Consider the following 18,299-nt stretch of genomic DNA (forward strand, 5'->3'; position numbering starts at 1 on the left):
GAGATGAGCAATTTTTTTGTTCCTAATAACCTTCACCTATCAACTTTCTTCTGAGTTTTCTCTTTAGGAATCCTCTATAAAACAGGGTATATTATATATTTTCCTCTTACTTATGGCTATTCCAGAAACTAGTGATAAATTTATAAAGAAGATAGCATTTCTCAAAGTCTGCTTGCCTTCCATGAATTTCAGTGTTGAAGACTTTGTCCCTTTTTGGTTTCTAAAACACCTCTTGGTTTTCCTTGAATTCTCCAAACCCTCCTTTTTAAATATGTATCAAATTCTTACTCTGCTCTAGGCACTGTTCTAGTCCCTGTGGGTCTCTGTTCCTGTTCATCCTGTAAGCAACTCAGTTCCTCGCATTTTTCCGTCTTCTCTTCTTAGACAATTGGCTCGAAAATCCAGATTGTTAGTCCAGATGTTTATCTTGAGCTTCCTGGACTTTCCTAAGGCACCTCAGCCTCAACATATCAAAACTGATCTTCCCCAAATCCTGTTCTTCACGCCTATCGTTTGTAATATCACCATCCAACCATTCTCCTAATTCAGCCAGTGATCTTTATTAAGCATGAGTTGGACGGTGACACTCCTCTGCATAAAATCCATTGGAAGATCTACATCAAGCTCAAATAAACTCCAACTCCTCCCCGTGGCCAGCCCATCCCTCTACAGTCCCAACTGTGAATCTCTTTCCAAACCTGTCTCCTACCTCTCCAGCCTCACTCACCTTAGCCACATTTACCACCTTTTGCTTTTTCAACAAAATGATTTTTAAAATAAAAATGAGTAGTAGAAAAATAACCAATAATCCTACTTATGCACATACAAATGTTAAAATTCTAAAGATCTAAAAAGTTAAAACATAACAATTAGTATATAAACTCGATCCAAATTACATTTAAAAAAAAATTGGGGATGATACTCAAAAATCATACAACTTGTCTAGTGGGCTCTATTAAGACCTCAACTGTAAAGCAATAATTTCTCAGAATATATTGCTTAATGTTCAGTTCAGTTCAGTCACTCAGTTGTGTCTGACTCTTTGTGATTCCATGGACTGCAGCACACCAGGCTTCCTTGTCCATCACCAACTCCTGGAGCTTGCTCAAACTCATGTCCATCGAGTTGGTGATGCCATCCAACCATCTCATCCTCTGCCGTCCCCTTCTCCTTCTGCCTTCAATCTTTCCCAGCATCAGGGTCTTTTCCAGTGAGTCAGTTCTTCGCATTACATGGCCAAAGTACTGGAGTTTCAGCTTCAGCATCAGTCCTTCCAATGAATATTAAGGACTGATTTCCTTTAGGATGGGCTGGTTGTATCTCCTTGCATTCCAAGGGACACTCAAGAGCCTTCTCCAACACCATAGTTCAAGCATCAATGTTAAGTTACAGATTTTCAAATATGCGCTAAAGGTAGAAAAAATTTCATGTAACCAATATTCTGGAATAGTTTTTAAGATGTAAAAATAACAAATAGAAAACCTTCCTAAATTCTATTCTGCATTTTCAGGTATTCTGTTGATCGACACACAGATATGGACAGAATATTCAACATCGATTCTGGAAATGGTTCAATCTTTACATCGAAACTTCTTGACCGAGAAACACTGCTGTGGCACAACATTACAGTGATAGCAACAGAGATCAGTAAGTCCACCCTTTTGCCACTACCATCCCTGATTGACAGAGGGCATCTCAGCGAGGGCTGGTGAAGCATGGCTGAAACTCATCACTGTGTATTGATGATCCTGCTCAATACGTATTGAATGAAAGAGCTCTGTAATGATTTGTACTAAATGCTTCTTCTAAACACATGTTGGGTCAGTCATAAATGCAGAAGCAATTGTGAAAGTTCTGTAGTTTGGGAACAATAAAACAGGAATGCATTTCTCAGTCTAGTTTGAATTGGTACATGTTGTATTTGATTCTAAAATGCTTGTAAATCAGAGTGTCACACAAGCTGCTGAAAGAAATGGGCTCCCAGTTAGACATTGTATGTGTGTGGCAGTAGTGGGGGAATGGGAATCAAGTATAACCCAATGTAGGCATTGCTTAGAAATCGTTCTTTTAATTTCAGCAACATAACCAGTATTATTTTAGCAACATAATTATATGAGAAGAAAGAAAATGATGAATTTAGACAACAAATATTTGTTAACCTTCTGTCAGCTCTCACTATGTGCATTTTTAAAAAGAATTGCTATATATAAGCTTTCATTGCACTTTATCAATTAACATATATCCAACACAATATTTATTAATATTTGTTTAACAAGGAGGATTCAGTATAGAAATCTTTTGGCTGTTCGCCCTTTAGCTTTCTGTAGAATGCCTGTCTCAAAATTGTTACAGAATTTTTTTTTTTTTTTTTGAGTTGCTCAGTTGTGTCTGACTCTTTGTGACCCCATGGACTATACTGTCCATGGAATTCTCCAGGCCCAAATACTGGAGTGGTTACCCTTTCCCTTCTCCAGGGGATCTTCCCAACCCAGGAATCAAACCAGGATCTCCTGAATTGCAGGTGGAGTCTTTACCAGCTGAGCTATCAGGGAAGCCCTGTTACAGAATTAAGAGATATAAATTTTGACTTTTCCATGGAACACCAAAGTGAGCGATACTAACCACCAAGTAATCCATAGAGTATTTAGAATGAATTTTATCATAGTCTCCATTAAATGTAAGGCAAAGAAAAACACTGCCAAAGGAATACTTCAAATAAAATAACTATACACAGTGAAACCTGTGTAATATAAACACAATGTGTAGACTTAAGTAAATGAAAGAAAGAGGATTTTTTAAATAGCATTTAAATGTTTAAAAATAGTCTTCTAAGTTATAGCTCATTTTTTAGTTTTTTATTTTAGAAGTTCAAATGATTTTAGCACAGGTATCTAGTGTAAAATTGTCCATATCAAATGGTTCAATACAATAATACTCTTTGTCAGTATAACTCATGAGATTTGAAGTGGCTGAACGATATTGAGTAGAATAATAAATAACCAATATGGACAAAATGAAACACTGCTTTTGTGTAGTGGTAAGAATTTCTCATTATATATTTGCTAGGTAAGAATTTGATCAAGATTTATGTGGAGGGACTACTGTGGATACCAATGACAGAGCATACTTAGAGCATTAAAATTACACAATTATTTACCACTTGAAAAGGATAATTTTTATAACATGAAATTTTATTTTTTTACTGAGTTAGTCATCTTAAGTATGTTTTAAGCTTTGCACCTAAAAATTTGTTTTTAACATTTACTGTTCCTATGATATATTTGAAAGTCCTAGTGATAAAGACCTTTTAAAACTCACCTTTGAATCTTTGACTTTGGAAGAATAAATGTGAGCAAAATTTTAGATGCAAAGGAAGCTAAGAATCTTATTGTCCAAACTTTTTCAATACCTTTTATGCCAAGAGTCAAGAGCTTGTATTAAGCCATCTCTCTCACTCCAGGCCACTGTACTTGCCATTTCCTTGACCTCGAGAGCCAGAAACACTCACATGGCTTAATCCATCTCTTCATTCATGTCTCTATGCAAATGACATCTCATCAGAGAAGCCAGTCCTCGTCATCCCACACAAAGCTGCATCTCTGTCTCTCTCCAGTCCGTTTTACCTGTTTAATTTCTCCATAGCATTTGCCATCTGGCACATTATATATTTATGTGTTTACAGTTTGCCTTCCTCCTTTAGAACAAAGCTCCGGGAAGCAGGATCTTTGTTATGGTCCCAATGTGTCCCAGCACCCCAAATAGTGGCTGGCACAAGTTAGTATTAGATGCTCACTAAATATTTATGATGAGAACAAATAGACATATGAGTGAATGAATGAAGAGACCTGAGGTGAGAGACTCCAGCCCCTGATTCTTAGAACAGGAATCTATCTTCCATACTTCCCAGGAGATTATCAGAAATGACAGCCAAAACACTCCATTTACCACAGGTCTTCAAACACTGATTAGGCTCTTTCATTATGAGATGAACAGCCTCAGTTTTGTGGTCAGACAGACCCAAGTTTGAATCTAGGATCCACTCTTTACTATTAATTTCTCTGTGAGTGTGGACAAATTACCTAACTCCTCCATGCCTCATCTATAATATAATGAGTTTCCTCAACTATAATATGGGGGCAATAATTATATCTATCTCAGAAGTTTATAAGGATTAAATAAAATAATATAACAACGTGCTTAGCACAATGTCTAGCTCTGAAGCTAAAAAACTAAGACCATTCACAATCATTACTGTCCCATTCTTTTTTCCTTCTGTCCACAGAAAAGCCTACTTCCCTGGCTTCCTTTAAAATTTGCCTCTAAAATTCCTTTTCTGGATAGCTCTTCTTTATTTTCTGTTAACCTGGGATTTATTATATGGTTGCACTGTATGGGCTTCCCTGGTAGCCCAACTGATAAAGAAACTGCCTGCAATGTAGGAGAATCCAGTTTGATTCCTGGGTTGGGAAGATCCCCTGGAGAAGGTATAGGCTACCCACTCCAGTATTTTGGGGTTTGCCTGGGGGCTCAGATCTCACATGCAATGTGGGAGATCTGAGTTCAATCCCTGGGATGGGAAGATCCCCTGGAGGAAGGCATGATAACCCGCTCCAATACTCTTGCCTGGAGAATCCCCATGGACTGGAGCCCACCAGGCTCCTCTGTCCATGGGCTCACAGAGGGTCATATACAACTAAGTGACTAAGCATAGCACACACAGCCTGTACATAAATGTAGCTTTGCCCCCTATATATTTCCTTCAGGTGTATCCTAGTCCATAAGTACCAAAGAATTGAATTCTACTTTTTTGTGACTATGATGACACATAATGCCCTGTGGTACTCATAGGAGCCTTGGGGAAACTATGTATGAAGGAAAAAGGAGTGAGTAACCATCATCTAAAGGGGATCACCCATTCACATATAAATGCCTGTTCTTTTCTTTTGGGCATTTTGCAGATAATCCAAAGCAGAGCAGCCGAGTACCTCTATATATTAAAGTCCTAGATGTCAATGACAACCCCCCAGAATTTGCTGAATTCTATGAAACCTTTGTCTGTGAAAAAGCAAAAGCAGATCAGGTGAGTTTCATAAGAAAGCAAATTAATTAACTCAGACAAATTTAGATCTTCTAATAATTCAGATGATACACAGAGCTGAGGGCAAGTTTTGAATTATCTATGAAATAAATGCCAACAAAATTAATACTATAAATAAGAACCATGATGAATGTTTAACTTGCATAAGAGAACAAACAGTTTTTAAAAAAACAGGAAGTTCGTTAGTCTCACAGACTGATGCTGATCCCAAATTAGTCTTAAGTTTTCATGAAAATATATCAGTCACTGCTTTATTGGAAAAATCTTTATTGGTGAGAAGATATTTTTAATTACCATATATACTGAAAAGTACTAGCTAGAACATATTTTACAATTGCCTATAATTCATCGTTTCACTTATTTACATTGCCCATCTGTACAAGTAATACAAATTCATGAATGTTTTACTGTTTTACACATTTGTCCCCACCTGAAATCAGTCTTTTCTGCCAGTGACATAAAAATTATGTTAGTTTGTCAAAATAGAAGTGCACTGTTAAAATACATGTTAAAATGGGACTCCAAAGTTGTGGGTTTTATACTCAAACTAGCTCTTTAGCAAGTTGTATATGCCAAGCTTGCATTTCTAAGCAAGCTGTCCAAAGAGTGCCTCCCTTTACTTAAGTTGCAATGTTGTCATAAATCGCTGTGATATTTTAAGCTTGTTATCACTCTAGGGCTATGTTTCTCAACCCAGGTGATTTTGCCCTGCACCCTCCTGCCCCCCCTCCACCAGGGACATTTGGCAATATCTGGTGACATTTCTGGTTGTCACAAGGAAGAGGGTACTACTGGTTTCAACAGAAGAATTTAGATTTGCTGCAAAAAATACTGTTGTAGGGCTGTCCCTTGCTCTATTTCCAGCCAATCAGTTCCCTGCATAGGGTGGATTCATTGTAAGTTTTCTAGAGGCTATCATTTTAAAATTAAAATTAGATATCATTGAATTAGCAATTTGCTGCAAAGCTGTAAGAAACTCTGTTGAGTTAGTAAAACTTGATAACAGCTTTATGGTTTTGATTTTAGTTGATTCAGACCCTACGCGCCGTTGACAAGGATGACCCTTACAGCGGGCACCAATTCTCGTTCTCTTTGGCCCCCGAAGCAGCCAGTGGCTCAAACTTTACCATTCAAGACAACAAAGGTAAATGAGCCCAAGCTGCCTGTCTGTCTATACGTTTATGTCTGTATCTATATCTATCTAGTCTCATCAGAATTGATCCCATACTTAACATGATTTCCACTTCCATTCACCACTTTGCTTTCCGGTTCCAGACAACACGGCGGGAATCTTTACTCGGAAAAATGGCTATAACAGACACGAAATGAGCATCTATCTCCTGCCTGTGGTCATATCAGACAACGACTACCCAGTCCAAAGCAGCACTGGGACAGTGACTGTCCGGGTCTGTGCATGTGACCACCAAGGGAACATGCAGTCCTGCCATGCGGAGGCCCTCGTCCACCCCACGGGACTGAGCACGGGGGCCCTGATTGCCATCCTACTGTGCATCGTGACCCTACTAGGTAAACTGCTTCTCCCTGCATCCTATCTCCCCATGCTGAGGGGCACACACTGTTACTGTGGCTCTCTAGATTTATCCGCCTCCCCCATTAAGGCATACAGCCTGATCTAGGTGAGTAGAGTTATGTGCTGGGAATCTTGTGTGTGTTCACCCATGAACTAGTTTTTGCTTGAAAAGTGGATTTGGAGAATGAACAGTTGTGAAACTTGCCCATGTCTTTCCCCGCTGAGGCAGTCGTTCCACCAAAAGATCTCTTGTCTATCAGGCTGGGAATGAGTTGCAGGGGGATTTGAGGGCAATATATAAATATGCCCTTTCCATTTCATTTGTTTTTTAATATTTAACGTGGCGAACATTCAGTTTTCAAAGAACAAAAGTTGTTGGGCGTGGAGTGTATATGATGAAGCCCATTTCCATCGAGGTAAAGTCTAAAGACCAATGAGAAACTGGAAAAAGAAATGCAATGACTTTTTTTCTCTCATACAGGAAAATAAATAGTGGTGAATTTTCTTGAACTCAGCAAACTTACTTGGATCTACCCACTTGAATAACTATCTTCTTAGCATTGCTTTCTGACTACCATATACACAATGTCTATTATTTCTCAGACTGTCAATAAATAACTTCTGTGAGTAAGGAAATAAATCTGGGGTCTAAAAGAAATGAATGTAATCAAACATCTAACAATGATTTGAAGGAAAAATTTTTATTCCCAACCAACTAATTAAGCACACAAGTTGAGCTTGGAATGCTCAAAAGTCCCTTGATTGTTATGAAGTAACAGATCAAATATTAGCTATTACACCCCTTCAAAAAATAAAAGTTAAAATTTGTAAAACTTGCCTATACATCATGGGGGGGAAAGAAACTCAGAGTTAACCTGGATTTCACAGAGACAGACCAGGGAGTCATTTTTTTTTTTTAAATGACAGTGTAGTGACTTTGAGAAGAGGGAAGGAAGACTTCCATTTCTCCAAGAAGAGAAAGCCTAGGGATCCCTTCTCAAGAGTTTCATATCCCAGGTTGACTCTGCTAATTATCACAGAGCCTTGAAACCTGGCTACAGAACTGTGATTCTCTTCGTCAACTAAGAGTTGGAGGAAGTATTTTAAGATATGAGAATAAATAAAAACTGACAGTACGCAAAGACAAAACAGTGTTCTAATGGTGTGAGTCTGTAAATATTGTTTTCCAAGAGAAAGATACAAATATTCTTTTTTGGTTTAAAAGAAAAAGAGGGTTTTTTTATTCATTTATTTTAACTTTTTATTTTTATTTTTTATTTTGTGTTGGGGTATAACTGATGAACAATGTTGTGATAGTTTCAGGGGAATAGCAAAGGGACTTAGCTATACACATACCCATTCTCCCTCAAAATCCCCTCCCATCCAGGCTGCCACATAACCTTGAGCAGAGTTCCCTGTGTTATACAGGTCCTTATTGGTTATCCATTTTAAATATACCAGTGTGTACATGTCGATCTCAAACTCCCTAACTATCCCTTACCCCCATCATCCCCCCTGGTAAAAGTGGGTATTTTTAGGAGGGCTAGTCTGGATACTGTATCAAATAGAATTCCATGGATCCCTGGTCTATGGAGAAAGAGCCAGTCTTCATCTCACAGAGGTCATACTTCCCTTCTCTCATTATCTACCCACTTTCTCCACCCTCTTATTTTCCTTCTCACCAGCTCCCTATGACCTCCCTTTTCATCTCCCTCCTCCAGTGAATTTGCCGTCTCCTCATTACTCCTAATTTGCCTCTGTGTTTCCCACGTCTTGTCTAGTACCTTTGTAATTCTGTACCTAATTAAAAAGGAGAAAATGGGATTTAACCTTTATTAGACTCACATCATGGGCTAGATACGGGACGGGAGTCTTTACAAATGTTTTTCTCACTTAATCCTCAGAACTATCTGGTCTATATTTATCTGCATCTTACATATGAAAGCTGAGGTTCCAGGATGTGAAGCCAAGTCACACAGCTAACAGGTGATAGAACAAAGTTCCAAACCCAGGTTTTTGCCCCCCAAGCTCTGGTGCTTCCACACTGTACCCTACTTTCTTTACAAGCTTACAGAATGCAGTGCAACTTCCACGCTGAAAGAGAGCTTGAACTAAAAATAAGATGATTGAACAAATCTGGGAGTCTGTAAGAGGAAGAAAGTGGCGTTGACATAGGAGGAAATCTGCCGTCAAGAAAGTGGATCGTGTGGCATCTGTTGTTTTTGTCAATAAAGCAACAGTAAAAACAACTACTACATCTTATGCCTCTTTGGTGCTTTCAAGTTGGCATTAACTTTCACATTGGGCACTGTGTTATTGCTTCTCTTTTACAGAGAAAAAAACTGACTTAGAAAGGTCAGATTGTTTAATTGAATCTAGATCTGCTCATCTTAGATACCTGGCTACCTTCTAGTTCTATGATGGGATTTGAACGCAAATTGGTCCAAGTACTCCAGCCCCAAAATTTTACTGTGGTCCTCTGGCCTCAAGGGGGTAGAGAAAAGGAAAGGGTCAGTTACTGGGAAGACAGTATATTACTTTCTCAGAGTGTTTTTATTCCAAGTGCTAGAACTCACACTTTCAACTTATAAAAGTTAGCTTTGAAAAAAGGACCTTCCTTTTAGATGATTATGCTCTCAAGGAATTCTGTTAGATGTACATTGGGCCAGTAAGAAAAGACAGGCAATTGTAGCAGTAGGAGAATTAGGCAGTGCACAAATGCCTTTGAATTACTGAACATGCCCTCTGTCTTCTAGACAATTGCGCTTTCAGGTGTGCATAGGACTAAAAGACAAGATACAGGTAACTTAAGCTGGGGAAGAACTAGGAAGTGATAAATGCCTGCTATCTTGCCTTAAATGATGGAATGAACCTGTGTCCGTCAGCATTTATTTCTCTGAGAGACATTTAGCTTGATTCTATTCTCTATCCTAAAGACTGGCCTTACTTACAGCCCTCTGTTTTGCAAATCTGTGTCACACTGGAAACTAGCATAAAAGGTAGATTAAGGGGCTTCCCCATAGCTCAGCTGGTAAAGAATCTGCCTGCAATGCAGGAAATCCCGATTCAATTCCTGGGTTGGAAGATCCGCTGGAGAAGGGATCGGCTACCCACTCCAGTGTTCTTGGGCTTCCCTTGTAGCTCAGCTGGTAAAGAATCCACCTGCAATGCAGGAGACCTGGGTTCAATCCCTGGGTTGGGAAGAGTCTCTGGAGAAGGAAAAGGCTACCCACGCCAGTATTCTGGCCTGGAGAATTCCATGGACTATATGGTCCATGGGGTCGCAAAGAGTTGAACACAACTGAGCAACTTTCACTTTCACAGATCTCCTTGGACACAAGGGACTTCCTTGGTGGTCTAGTGGCTAAGACTCCATGCTCCCAATGCAGGGAACCCAGGATTCAATCCCTGGTCAGGGAACTAGACCCCACATGCCACAACTAAGAGTTTGCAAGGCACAAGTAAAGATTCTGCAACTAAAGATACCCCATGCCACAATGAAGACTGAAGATCCTGCATGCTGCAACTAAGGCCTGGCATAACCAAATAAAAATTTTTTTACAAAAAGGTATATTAAGAGCATCTTTCCACCCAAAACCCTGCAGTTTTCCAACCACCTGGACCCCAGGGTAAAGCAGAGGCATATGGCACATCCACAGCCCCACATGTCATGGCCCTTCCTCCTCCTCTCTCTCCACCGACCCTACACCTCACACTCTTCAAACACACCCCACGCCATGGCCTTGCTCCTAGCTCTGCCTCTCCTCCAGATAGCACCCTGGATAACTGCTCATCTATTTGCTCAAACGTTACTTCCTTAATGATGCACTCTCCCCCCATACACACACAAAAATATATGCAGCCCCTCAAACATATACAGAAGTCCTTCCCATCCTCCTTACTCTGCCTTACTTTTTCTTATTTATATTGCACTTATCATCTTCTAATAATTTCCTTATTTATTATACACATTGTTTTTTTCTGTCTCCATCCATCCACCACCACCACCACCACCACCACCTCTGCCTACCTTATCCAGACAAGACTCTTGATCAATTTTTTTCATTAATACTGCCTAGAACTCTACCTAGCACAGAGTTGGCAATAAATAAATACTTCTTGAATAAACAAAAAATATGTACCATGAATGAAAGGGATACATGAGGCACCAGGATACTCTCTGGCAGCAAAAGAGAATGTTTGCATTTATACAACCACATGCTTGAAAACAGCAGAACTGCATATCCTTGTGAAATAGTCTATAATCCAAGCATGCTTCAAAGCATGGTCATTAAGTGCACAAGCTTTTTAGTATGTCTGACCTGGATTTCAATTATTTGCACACATCACATCTCTAAACCACAACTTCCTCTTATGTAAAATGGAGTTATAATGGTGGTATCTATTTTGTCAAGCCTATTATGACAATTCAATTAGATTCCCTATGTAAAGCACTTAGCACAGTGCTTGGCACATAGAACTGTCTCAACAGGTAACCAATTATTAATATCATTAACATCTGAAATGTTAAATATATAGACACCTGGGTGTGCATATATCCATTATTATATAGGTAGCTATCCATATCTACCAAAGGCCATTATTCTGTAATTGTTATTGTGATAATTCAGTTTTCATGGCTCATAAAAACTGGGCCATGTTATGGGTGAAAGAGTAAAGAGATATTACTGGTACTAATCTCCCCTGGACAAACCCAGGTTAACAATGCATTTTCTGCCCCAGATGACCGTTTTCTCTCTAAGCTGTCACTATGTTTTTACATTCTCATCCATATGTTCATTCGTAGATGTGTCTCTTTACAGGTAGCCAGCTGTGTTCTACCCAACCAGCTGTGAAGAAGCATCAGGAGCTATTTAAATACAGTTCTTGCTTTGCCTCTAATTTGAATTAGGAAAAATCAAAAGAACAAACATTCCAGTCAACAAACTTACAGAACATGAAACTCTGAAAGATTTTCTGTTTTAAGTTCCCACAGAAATATGTTTGTTTTGTTTAGCCTAAGCACAAATAATCTGGCACCTGTTCCCTTGAAACTGGCTGATCTAAGTTCAAAATGGCTTTCTGAATTGTATCTGGGTCTTTCCAGGTATTATCTGTACTTATATGTAAGAAAGGTATGCAAACATTCACATCTCTTCTTTGTGCTTTAAACGAACTTTACACTTTTCTCGGGGAAGAAAAAAAGAAGGCATCAGTGCAAAAGTTATTTTAGAAGTGGAGTTATGCAAACCCTTCAACACATCCCCGAAGGTGCCAGCCTTGTGCTTATGAGCAGTTTCAGAGCATTTCAGGTGTTCAGCATAATTTTCGCTCTTTTTGCAGTACTCTCACTGCGGCTGAGCTCCTTTTTATTATTATTTTTTTTCCGTTACCTTGAAACTAATCTGCCATTTCAAAGCAAAAAGGAACTACTGACAAAACATGAAGGTGTTTTATCCTCTAGTTAAATTCTTAAAAACTTTCTTTCAAATATTATATAGTTACTCCGTTGAGGGGGTGGGGGAGGGCCCCGATTTGATCATGTGCGGAGGCGAGTGCAACCTTAAGCAAGAATAGTTTCGTGGAGAACTTTGAAAACTTCACTTTGTGTTTCTTCCTGATGTTAATTGGGCGGCACATTAACTTTCCCTTCCCTTGCTGTTTTGTTTCTGCTTCCAGTGACAGTGGTGTTGTTCGCAGCTCTCAGGCGGCAGCGGAAAAAAGAACCTTTGATCATTTCCAAAGAGGACATCAGAGACAACATTGTCAGTTACAACGACGAAGGAGGCGGAGAGGAGGACACGCAGGCCTTTGATATCGGCACCCTGAGAAATCCCGAAGCCATAGAGGACAGCAAACTGCGCAGGGACATTGTGCCCGAGGCCCTTTTCCTACCCCGACGGACTCCAGCAGCCCGTGATAACACCGACGTCCGCGACTTCATTAACCAAAGGTTAAAGGAGAATGACACGGACCCCACCGCCCCGCCCTACGACTCCCTGGCCACGTACGCCTACGAGGGCGCCGGCTCGGTGGCCGATTCGCTCAGCTCGCTCGAGTCGGTGACCACGGATGGAGACCAAGACTACGATTACCTTAGTGACTGGGGGCCTCGGTTCAAAAAGCTCGCGGATATGTACGGAGGGGTGGACAGTGACAAGGACTCCTAATGTGATGTGTTGCCTTTTTTTCATTTTTCAATACGACACTGAAAGATGTGAAGTGGCTATTTCTTTCTATTTATCCACTGCTCCGTGAAGGGTCCTCTGTTCTATCCGTTCCAAAAGTAAATGGCTGCAGTCCGTGTGGATCCAACAGTAGAGACTTTTTTCTAGTACACTTTTATGACCTTCTAAGAGGCAAATGTTTATTTTTTAGTGCATCCTGTTAACCGTGTCTGCCCAACAGGCGCTGGGCTGCAGGAGAGGATGGGTCGTCATCTTTTCCCCTGTAATCTTAGGGCAAGTCTGAAACAGCTCAATGCCACTGGCCTGGTCTCTTACTGCATTGCACTGACTCAAGGTCAGCTGACTGCTCTGTACATTTCACACGCTAATGGGATGAGGGATTGTGCTTTAATGATTAAAAAAAATACAGTTTTAGTAAAAGAAATGAGGGAGGAACCACTGTTCCTGGTGTATCAGCTCACAAGGAGATGATGAACTATATATGGGTGTGTATTTCTGTCACAAAGAATTTAAAATGATATTTGCCCATCCTGTTTGTCCTTCATAATCTTTTTCCGGCACCAATGACTATTCAAAACATCAGATCCACCGGTGTTTTGAAATTCTCCTTCCTCTTTAGGAAATGATGCCAATTAAATGGTAATGTTCAAAAAGAACAACCAAAAAAAAATCTTAATACGACCTCATTCCTTGCCACTGGTTCATAAGACATGCAAAAGTTTGCTGTTGCATCATATAAAGGGAAAGGAAAAATAGCTAATAGATGTTAACAAAGGAAATATTCAGCATATTTTAAAGTTTGGGCCACCAAATATATCATGGATCACTTGGAATTATTTCAGCCATCAGTAGGCTAATTACAAATAAGTCTAATCGTTTAAGAAGTTCTTGAAGGAACTTTTCTGAGGCAAAGTTTAACTCCTTGTCTGTAGTTGTCAGTATTATTCTAATATACTTGAAAGTAGCAGCGTGAAGTACAATAACTCATATGCTTCAGATACTTCTTACACAATTAAGTTGCATTAGTAAAAGTAGATTAAGTAAAACTCAGATCCCTCTCAGAGTTAAATGGGGAGGTAAGAGCCAGTCACACTTGAACTTGACACCCTGTCCTTCACATTCGAAAATATCCATATATTTATATAATGTGATATAGATGAGTATTGAAATCATGGTGAAAACCTACATATTATATGTTTGGAAGACGCTCACAAAGGGAAAACTTGGATTCCCTACAAGGGTATTTAAGATTGTAATTAAAATGATAGCTGACTTTCAAAAGCATTAAAATTTTTTCATTGTTTTTAGCTTTGTTTCCATGGCAACACTGCCATCCTTGTCTTTGAACTAATGATAAAGTAATGGTCTCAAACTACAAACAGAAAAGTAATGTACAATCCATCAAATCCATTATTTCTCTAATTATGCAATTAGCGTCGTAGTTATTATCCAGAGGACCCAACTGAACTGAACTAATCCTTTTGGCAGGTTCAAATCATTTATTTCATATGCTGTTCTAATGATTTTTGTCATTAGAATCTTACATTGTGTAGTCATCAGAAATTTCCAAAGTACTGTAATGAAAACATCCTTGTTTTGAAAACTTAAAGAAAAAAACAAAAACAGGTTCTGTATGTATATAATATGTACTTAAGAATATGCTGACTTCAATTAGTAGTCTTAGGGATTTATTTTCAATTAATTTCATTTTCTGCAGGTAATCTTAGTGCCATTTCCATTTGAGGATAATGTCATATCAACACATATTTTCTATTTGAAAACACACTGTTGTTTCGTTAAGTTTTAAATAGATGTATTACCCAGGAAGTAAAGACAACATCTTTAAAAAAAGAGAAATATAGTATTTGGGGCTACCCAATTAGAATGAAAAATTGTTACAACCATATTATTCCTTGTGTTTCCTGAATGGATGGACTTCCCTGTATACTAACAAGTATTTTCTGCTTGGACTGTTTCTTGCTTACAAGGTTCTCTTTTCTAGTTCTTCATACACACACAGACACACACACACACAGAAGAATGCAAACAAAATACTACAGGAGGGCTTCACTGTAAAGAATCAGTATATATCATAGTCACAGGTAAGTGTTGAAAAAAGATAGCTTAGTAAAGTTAATTAATAAGAACTAGTTACTTATAGCAATAGAACAGCACCTTAATCACACAACTTACTGTAAAAAAGAGCTCTCTATCCTCATGTTTCATGTTATATAATAAATTATATCAAGAGAGATAGTCCTGTAAAAAGAAAAGTATCATCAAAAGTCTTCTTTTTGAACTTTTGGCGTTAATTGGAATGTCTGCGGGTTGATGCAAGCAACTTCAAAGTTTAGGAGTAAAATTTACATTCTCTTCATATAAGTAAAAGTAAGAAGTTCTGTAGTGGGATTTCTGAGGTGTGATTGGAAGGTATCTTATATCACCCTGAAGATGGAACAGTTATACCAAGAACAGGTTAATATGACTAAGTATTTAAATAACTGTTAAATCTCTTACCACAAAACCTGATGATGAGGTGAATCTCTAAGAAAGAGAACAAATTGAGTCTGGGGCTGAATATTTTGCACTAGGGTCCTAAAAATGTCAAGGATATTTGAATGATATCTTCCTAAAATGAAGGCTGTCTGACATTATGGAAACAATAAGAGCCATAATTTCATCATTCTGTGCTGGTTGCACTTCCTTCCACTAAGCTATCAGGTCAAGGATCCAGATCAGACATGAATGATTACTGGAGAAACCATTAGTTTTCAGTTCAATTTTCACATTGTCTCTGTCCTGGTATTAGCTATTTGCCATGAGAAATATAGGAGATTGGGGAGAGGTAAAGTTTTCGTATTTGCTTTAATCACAAAGAACCTAAAGTTCATTAAATATAGGGAGATTGCTTTTGTGGGTTATTTCAAGGACTTTGAGGCCCTTCTCACATTATTTTTCACCCTCTGATTCATAAGGGAAAGTTTCTTCAAATCACTGAGATATTCCCTATAATAAGCTGAAATTTTAAAAACATGAATCTATTGTGCATAAATTTAAAGCCCCTCCACTTCATGGCATGTTCTTCTGAAAGACCTGGAAAATATTCATTCCCAAATAAAAAACTAAATCAAAAATGAGAGGGAGAATCAAAAAGGGTTCCGTAGAGCCATGAGAGAGGGGATCTGGACCCAGAAAATGTATGCTTTTGTAAGAACTTTCTTAGCTTCACAGTTTAGATGCATAAAGATTTGGTACAAATTTGATACAAATTTGGATACAAATTGACTCCATTTTCAGATGAAATAAAACCTGCTGATTCAATTCTAACTCAATATAAAAATTTTTATTTGATATTCATTTTCAGCTCCCAAAAAGTTGTACAAGAGCTCTTATAAGTTGAATCTCTACCTTAGAAGCAGCCATATTTTACAGATCCAAATTAACTTTAGAATGCTTTCATTACTTTCATTTTAGGTAATTTTTAAATTTAGATATTTAAGTAATACATAGATTTGAGATGTTTGATTTGCTGAGCAATACCTTATATCAAATGCTTTGCCTTGAAATGATTATTTCGTTGGCAATAATCATGTATAAACTACGAATTGGGCGTTCCCCAATTTTATATACTTGAGAACCATTTAAAAGAGTCAAAGAGTCGGACACGACTGAGTGACTGAACTGAACTGATGCAGTTGAAAGGAAAGAGAAAGCTAATTTCTGAGCCCCAACTAAATATTTAAAGCAGGTACAACTAAACTCATTTTCCCCAGGAACTGAACTAACCAAAAAATTATTTTGTCATAATCACTAGTGTTGAAGCTGTGTAATTACTTTGGAAAAACACTAGAAAGTCATGATCTCCATTATTTTGAAAGTTATCCTCCGAAAAGAATCATTTTAGTGTAATTTTATTCTTTTTTGTTTTTATCTAGATGAAATCTTTTTGAATTATGACAGGAGATTAAAACTCTAAACTGTCTACTATGTTTACATTAACACTACAACCAAGACTCCTTTATCAGATTATAAGAGTGGAAAGATTAAGAGTTAGTGAGTGGGTCTTCAGGAAAATGAACTATTTCCTAAGGTCTGACAAGCAGCTTTCTTTTGTAGAGGATACAAAATTACAGTATGGTCTCCTTAAAAGTTCAATGATTCTTATGGTTGCGGCATTTTTAATATCCCTTTGGCATCTTTATGGAACAATTTTCTAAAGGGATAATTCTCTACTAAAAAATATTAGACTCTGACCATATTTAACACGCAGAACAATGCCTTGACTCACACACTTGTTAAAAGTTAATAAAGAAATAGTTCATTTTTAAAGCCAGGAGTTTATGGTCTCTGCATCATCAATTTAATTTAAGCATTGCTGAGACAATCTTTAATCTCCTCCCCATTTGGTAATACCTTATTTATGATGCATTTTCAGTTTTTAATTTGGGGGGAACGTTTGCCCGACAGAGCCAGCAGATGAAAGTGCCGAAAGGAGGTCAAATGGAAACAAAGCCTATTACCCACTGTATTTCAGACAGGACCAGGCACTTAGCCGAAGAGCCACTGGGTTATTAGATTAATTTCAAAAGAGCTTTTACAAGTTGCTTAATTCCATTTTTTTAAAAACCCATGGACCACAAACTCAAATTTCTCCTCAAATGGGGTTAATTTGACAAATGAGGCATGGACCCAGCGTTGTGGAAAAAGCATTCCACTATAATGAGATCTTGGTCTTTCTTGCGAGACTACACTATTTATGTAAATATGTCTAGAGGCACCTACTATAAGCTTTTAGTTTTCTATGATCTATTAGTTTAGTGTTTATTAAGGAATCATATGTATAGAATTACTAGGCATTCAGGAGGAATACTGTGTAGCAAACGTAAAAATGATCTGTTCGGGAGAAACATAGGAGCACTTTCAAACCACTGTACTATTTTGTGATTATTTTCCTTGCTTTGAAAGTAAACTGCGTAAGAATAGGATTTATAATAAATGCTACGGGCGTCTTCAGTAGTACCAAGCTAAGGCAATTTGGCAGTTTCCTACTGTGATGTGTGATTTAAAATCCCCCAAATAAAAGCTTTTTGGTATTGATTGTTTTTAATTAAAAATACTCCCAAGTATAAATTGAAGCTGATGCCACCCTCGAAGATTTACTGCCTGGAGTCCTCAGTTCATATGGTTTTTCTCAGTGTCGCTCGTGTCTCTGGCAACGAGAACACCTGGTGGAAAAAATCACTGCTCAGCTTTCATCCACATTTCCAGCTAGGGAGATTTTTCATAACTTCACAGATTACATGAGAAACTTTTCTGTATTAGGAGAATGGGGTTGAGACAATTACCTTTTTAGCTCAGTGTGGCGGGACCATTCGTTGTAGTCAAATGGCAAATACATGCTCCTTGAAATGGCTTCTTTTATTTTCCTTTGTTTTCTTGGAAGTATAAATTTAAAAAGAATGCAATTTAAAAAGTGATTTCT

General features: G+C 38.2%; 1 protein-coding gene across 2 annotated transcripts in view; it reads left to right on the top strand.

Annotated features, from left to right (window-relative positions):
- The window catches only part of CDH6 (cadherin 6), a 136,648-nt gene extending 123,303 nt beyond the window's left edge, over positions 1 to 13,345 (top strand). The window contains exons 8-12 of one of the 2 annotated variants that reach the window (XM_070476524.1): positions 1,511 to 1,647; positions 4,959 to 5,080; positions 6,125 to 6,242; positions 6,374 to 6,625; positions 12,309 to 13,345. In XM_070476524.1, coding sequence (XP_070332625.1) covers positions 1,511 to 1,647; positions 4,959 to 5,080; positions 6,125 to 6,242; positions 6,374 to 6,625; positions 12,309 to 12,799 — 1,120 coding nt within the window. In that variant the 3' untranslated portion in view covers positions 12,800 to 13,345. Of the gene's footprint in view, positions 1 to 1,510; positions 1,648 to 4,958; positions 5,081 to 6,124; positions 6,243 to 6,373; positions 6,736 to 12,308 lie in introns of both variants that reach the window. The other variant, XM_070476525.1, reaches the window with a different exon arrangement.
- The last annotated feature ends 4,954 nt before the right edge of the window (positions 13,346 to 18,299 follow it).

The sequence above is a fragment of the Odocoileus virginianus genome, chromosome 14, assembly GCF_023699985.2.
Source record: "Odocoileus virginianus isolate 20LAN1187 ecotype Illinois chromosome 14, Ovbor_1.2, whole genome shotgun sequence".
Taxonomy (NCBI): Eukaryota; Metazoa; Chordata; class Mammalia; order Artiodactyla; family Cervidae; genus Odocoileus; species Odocoileus virginianus.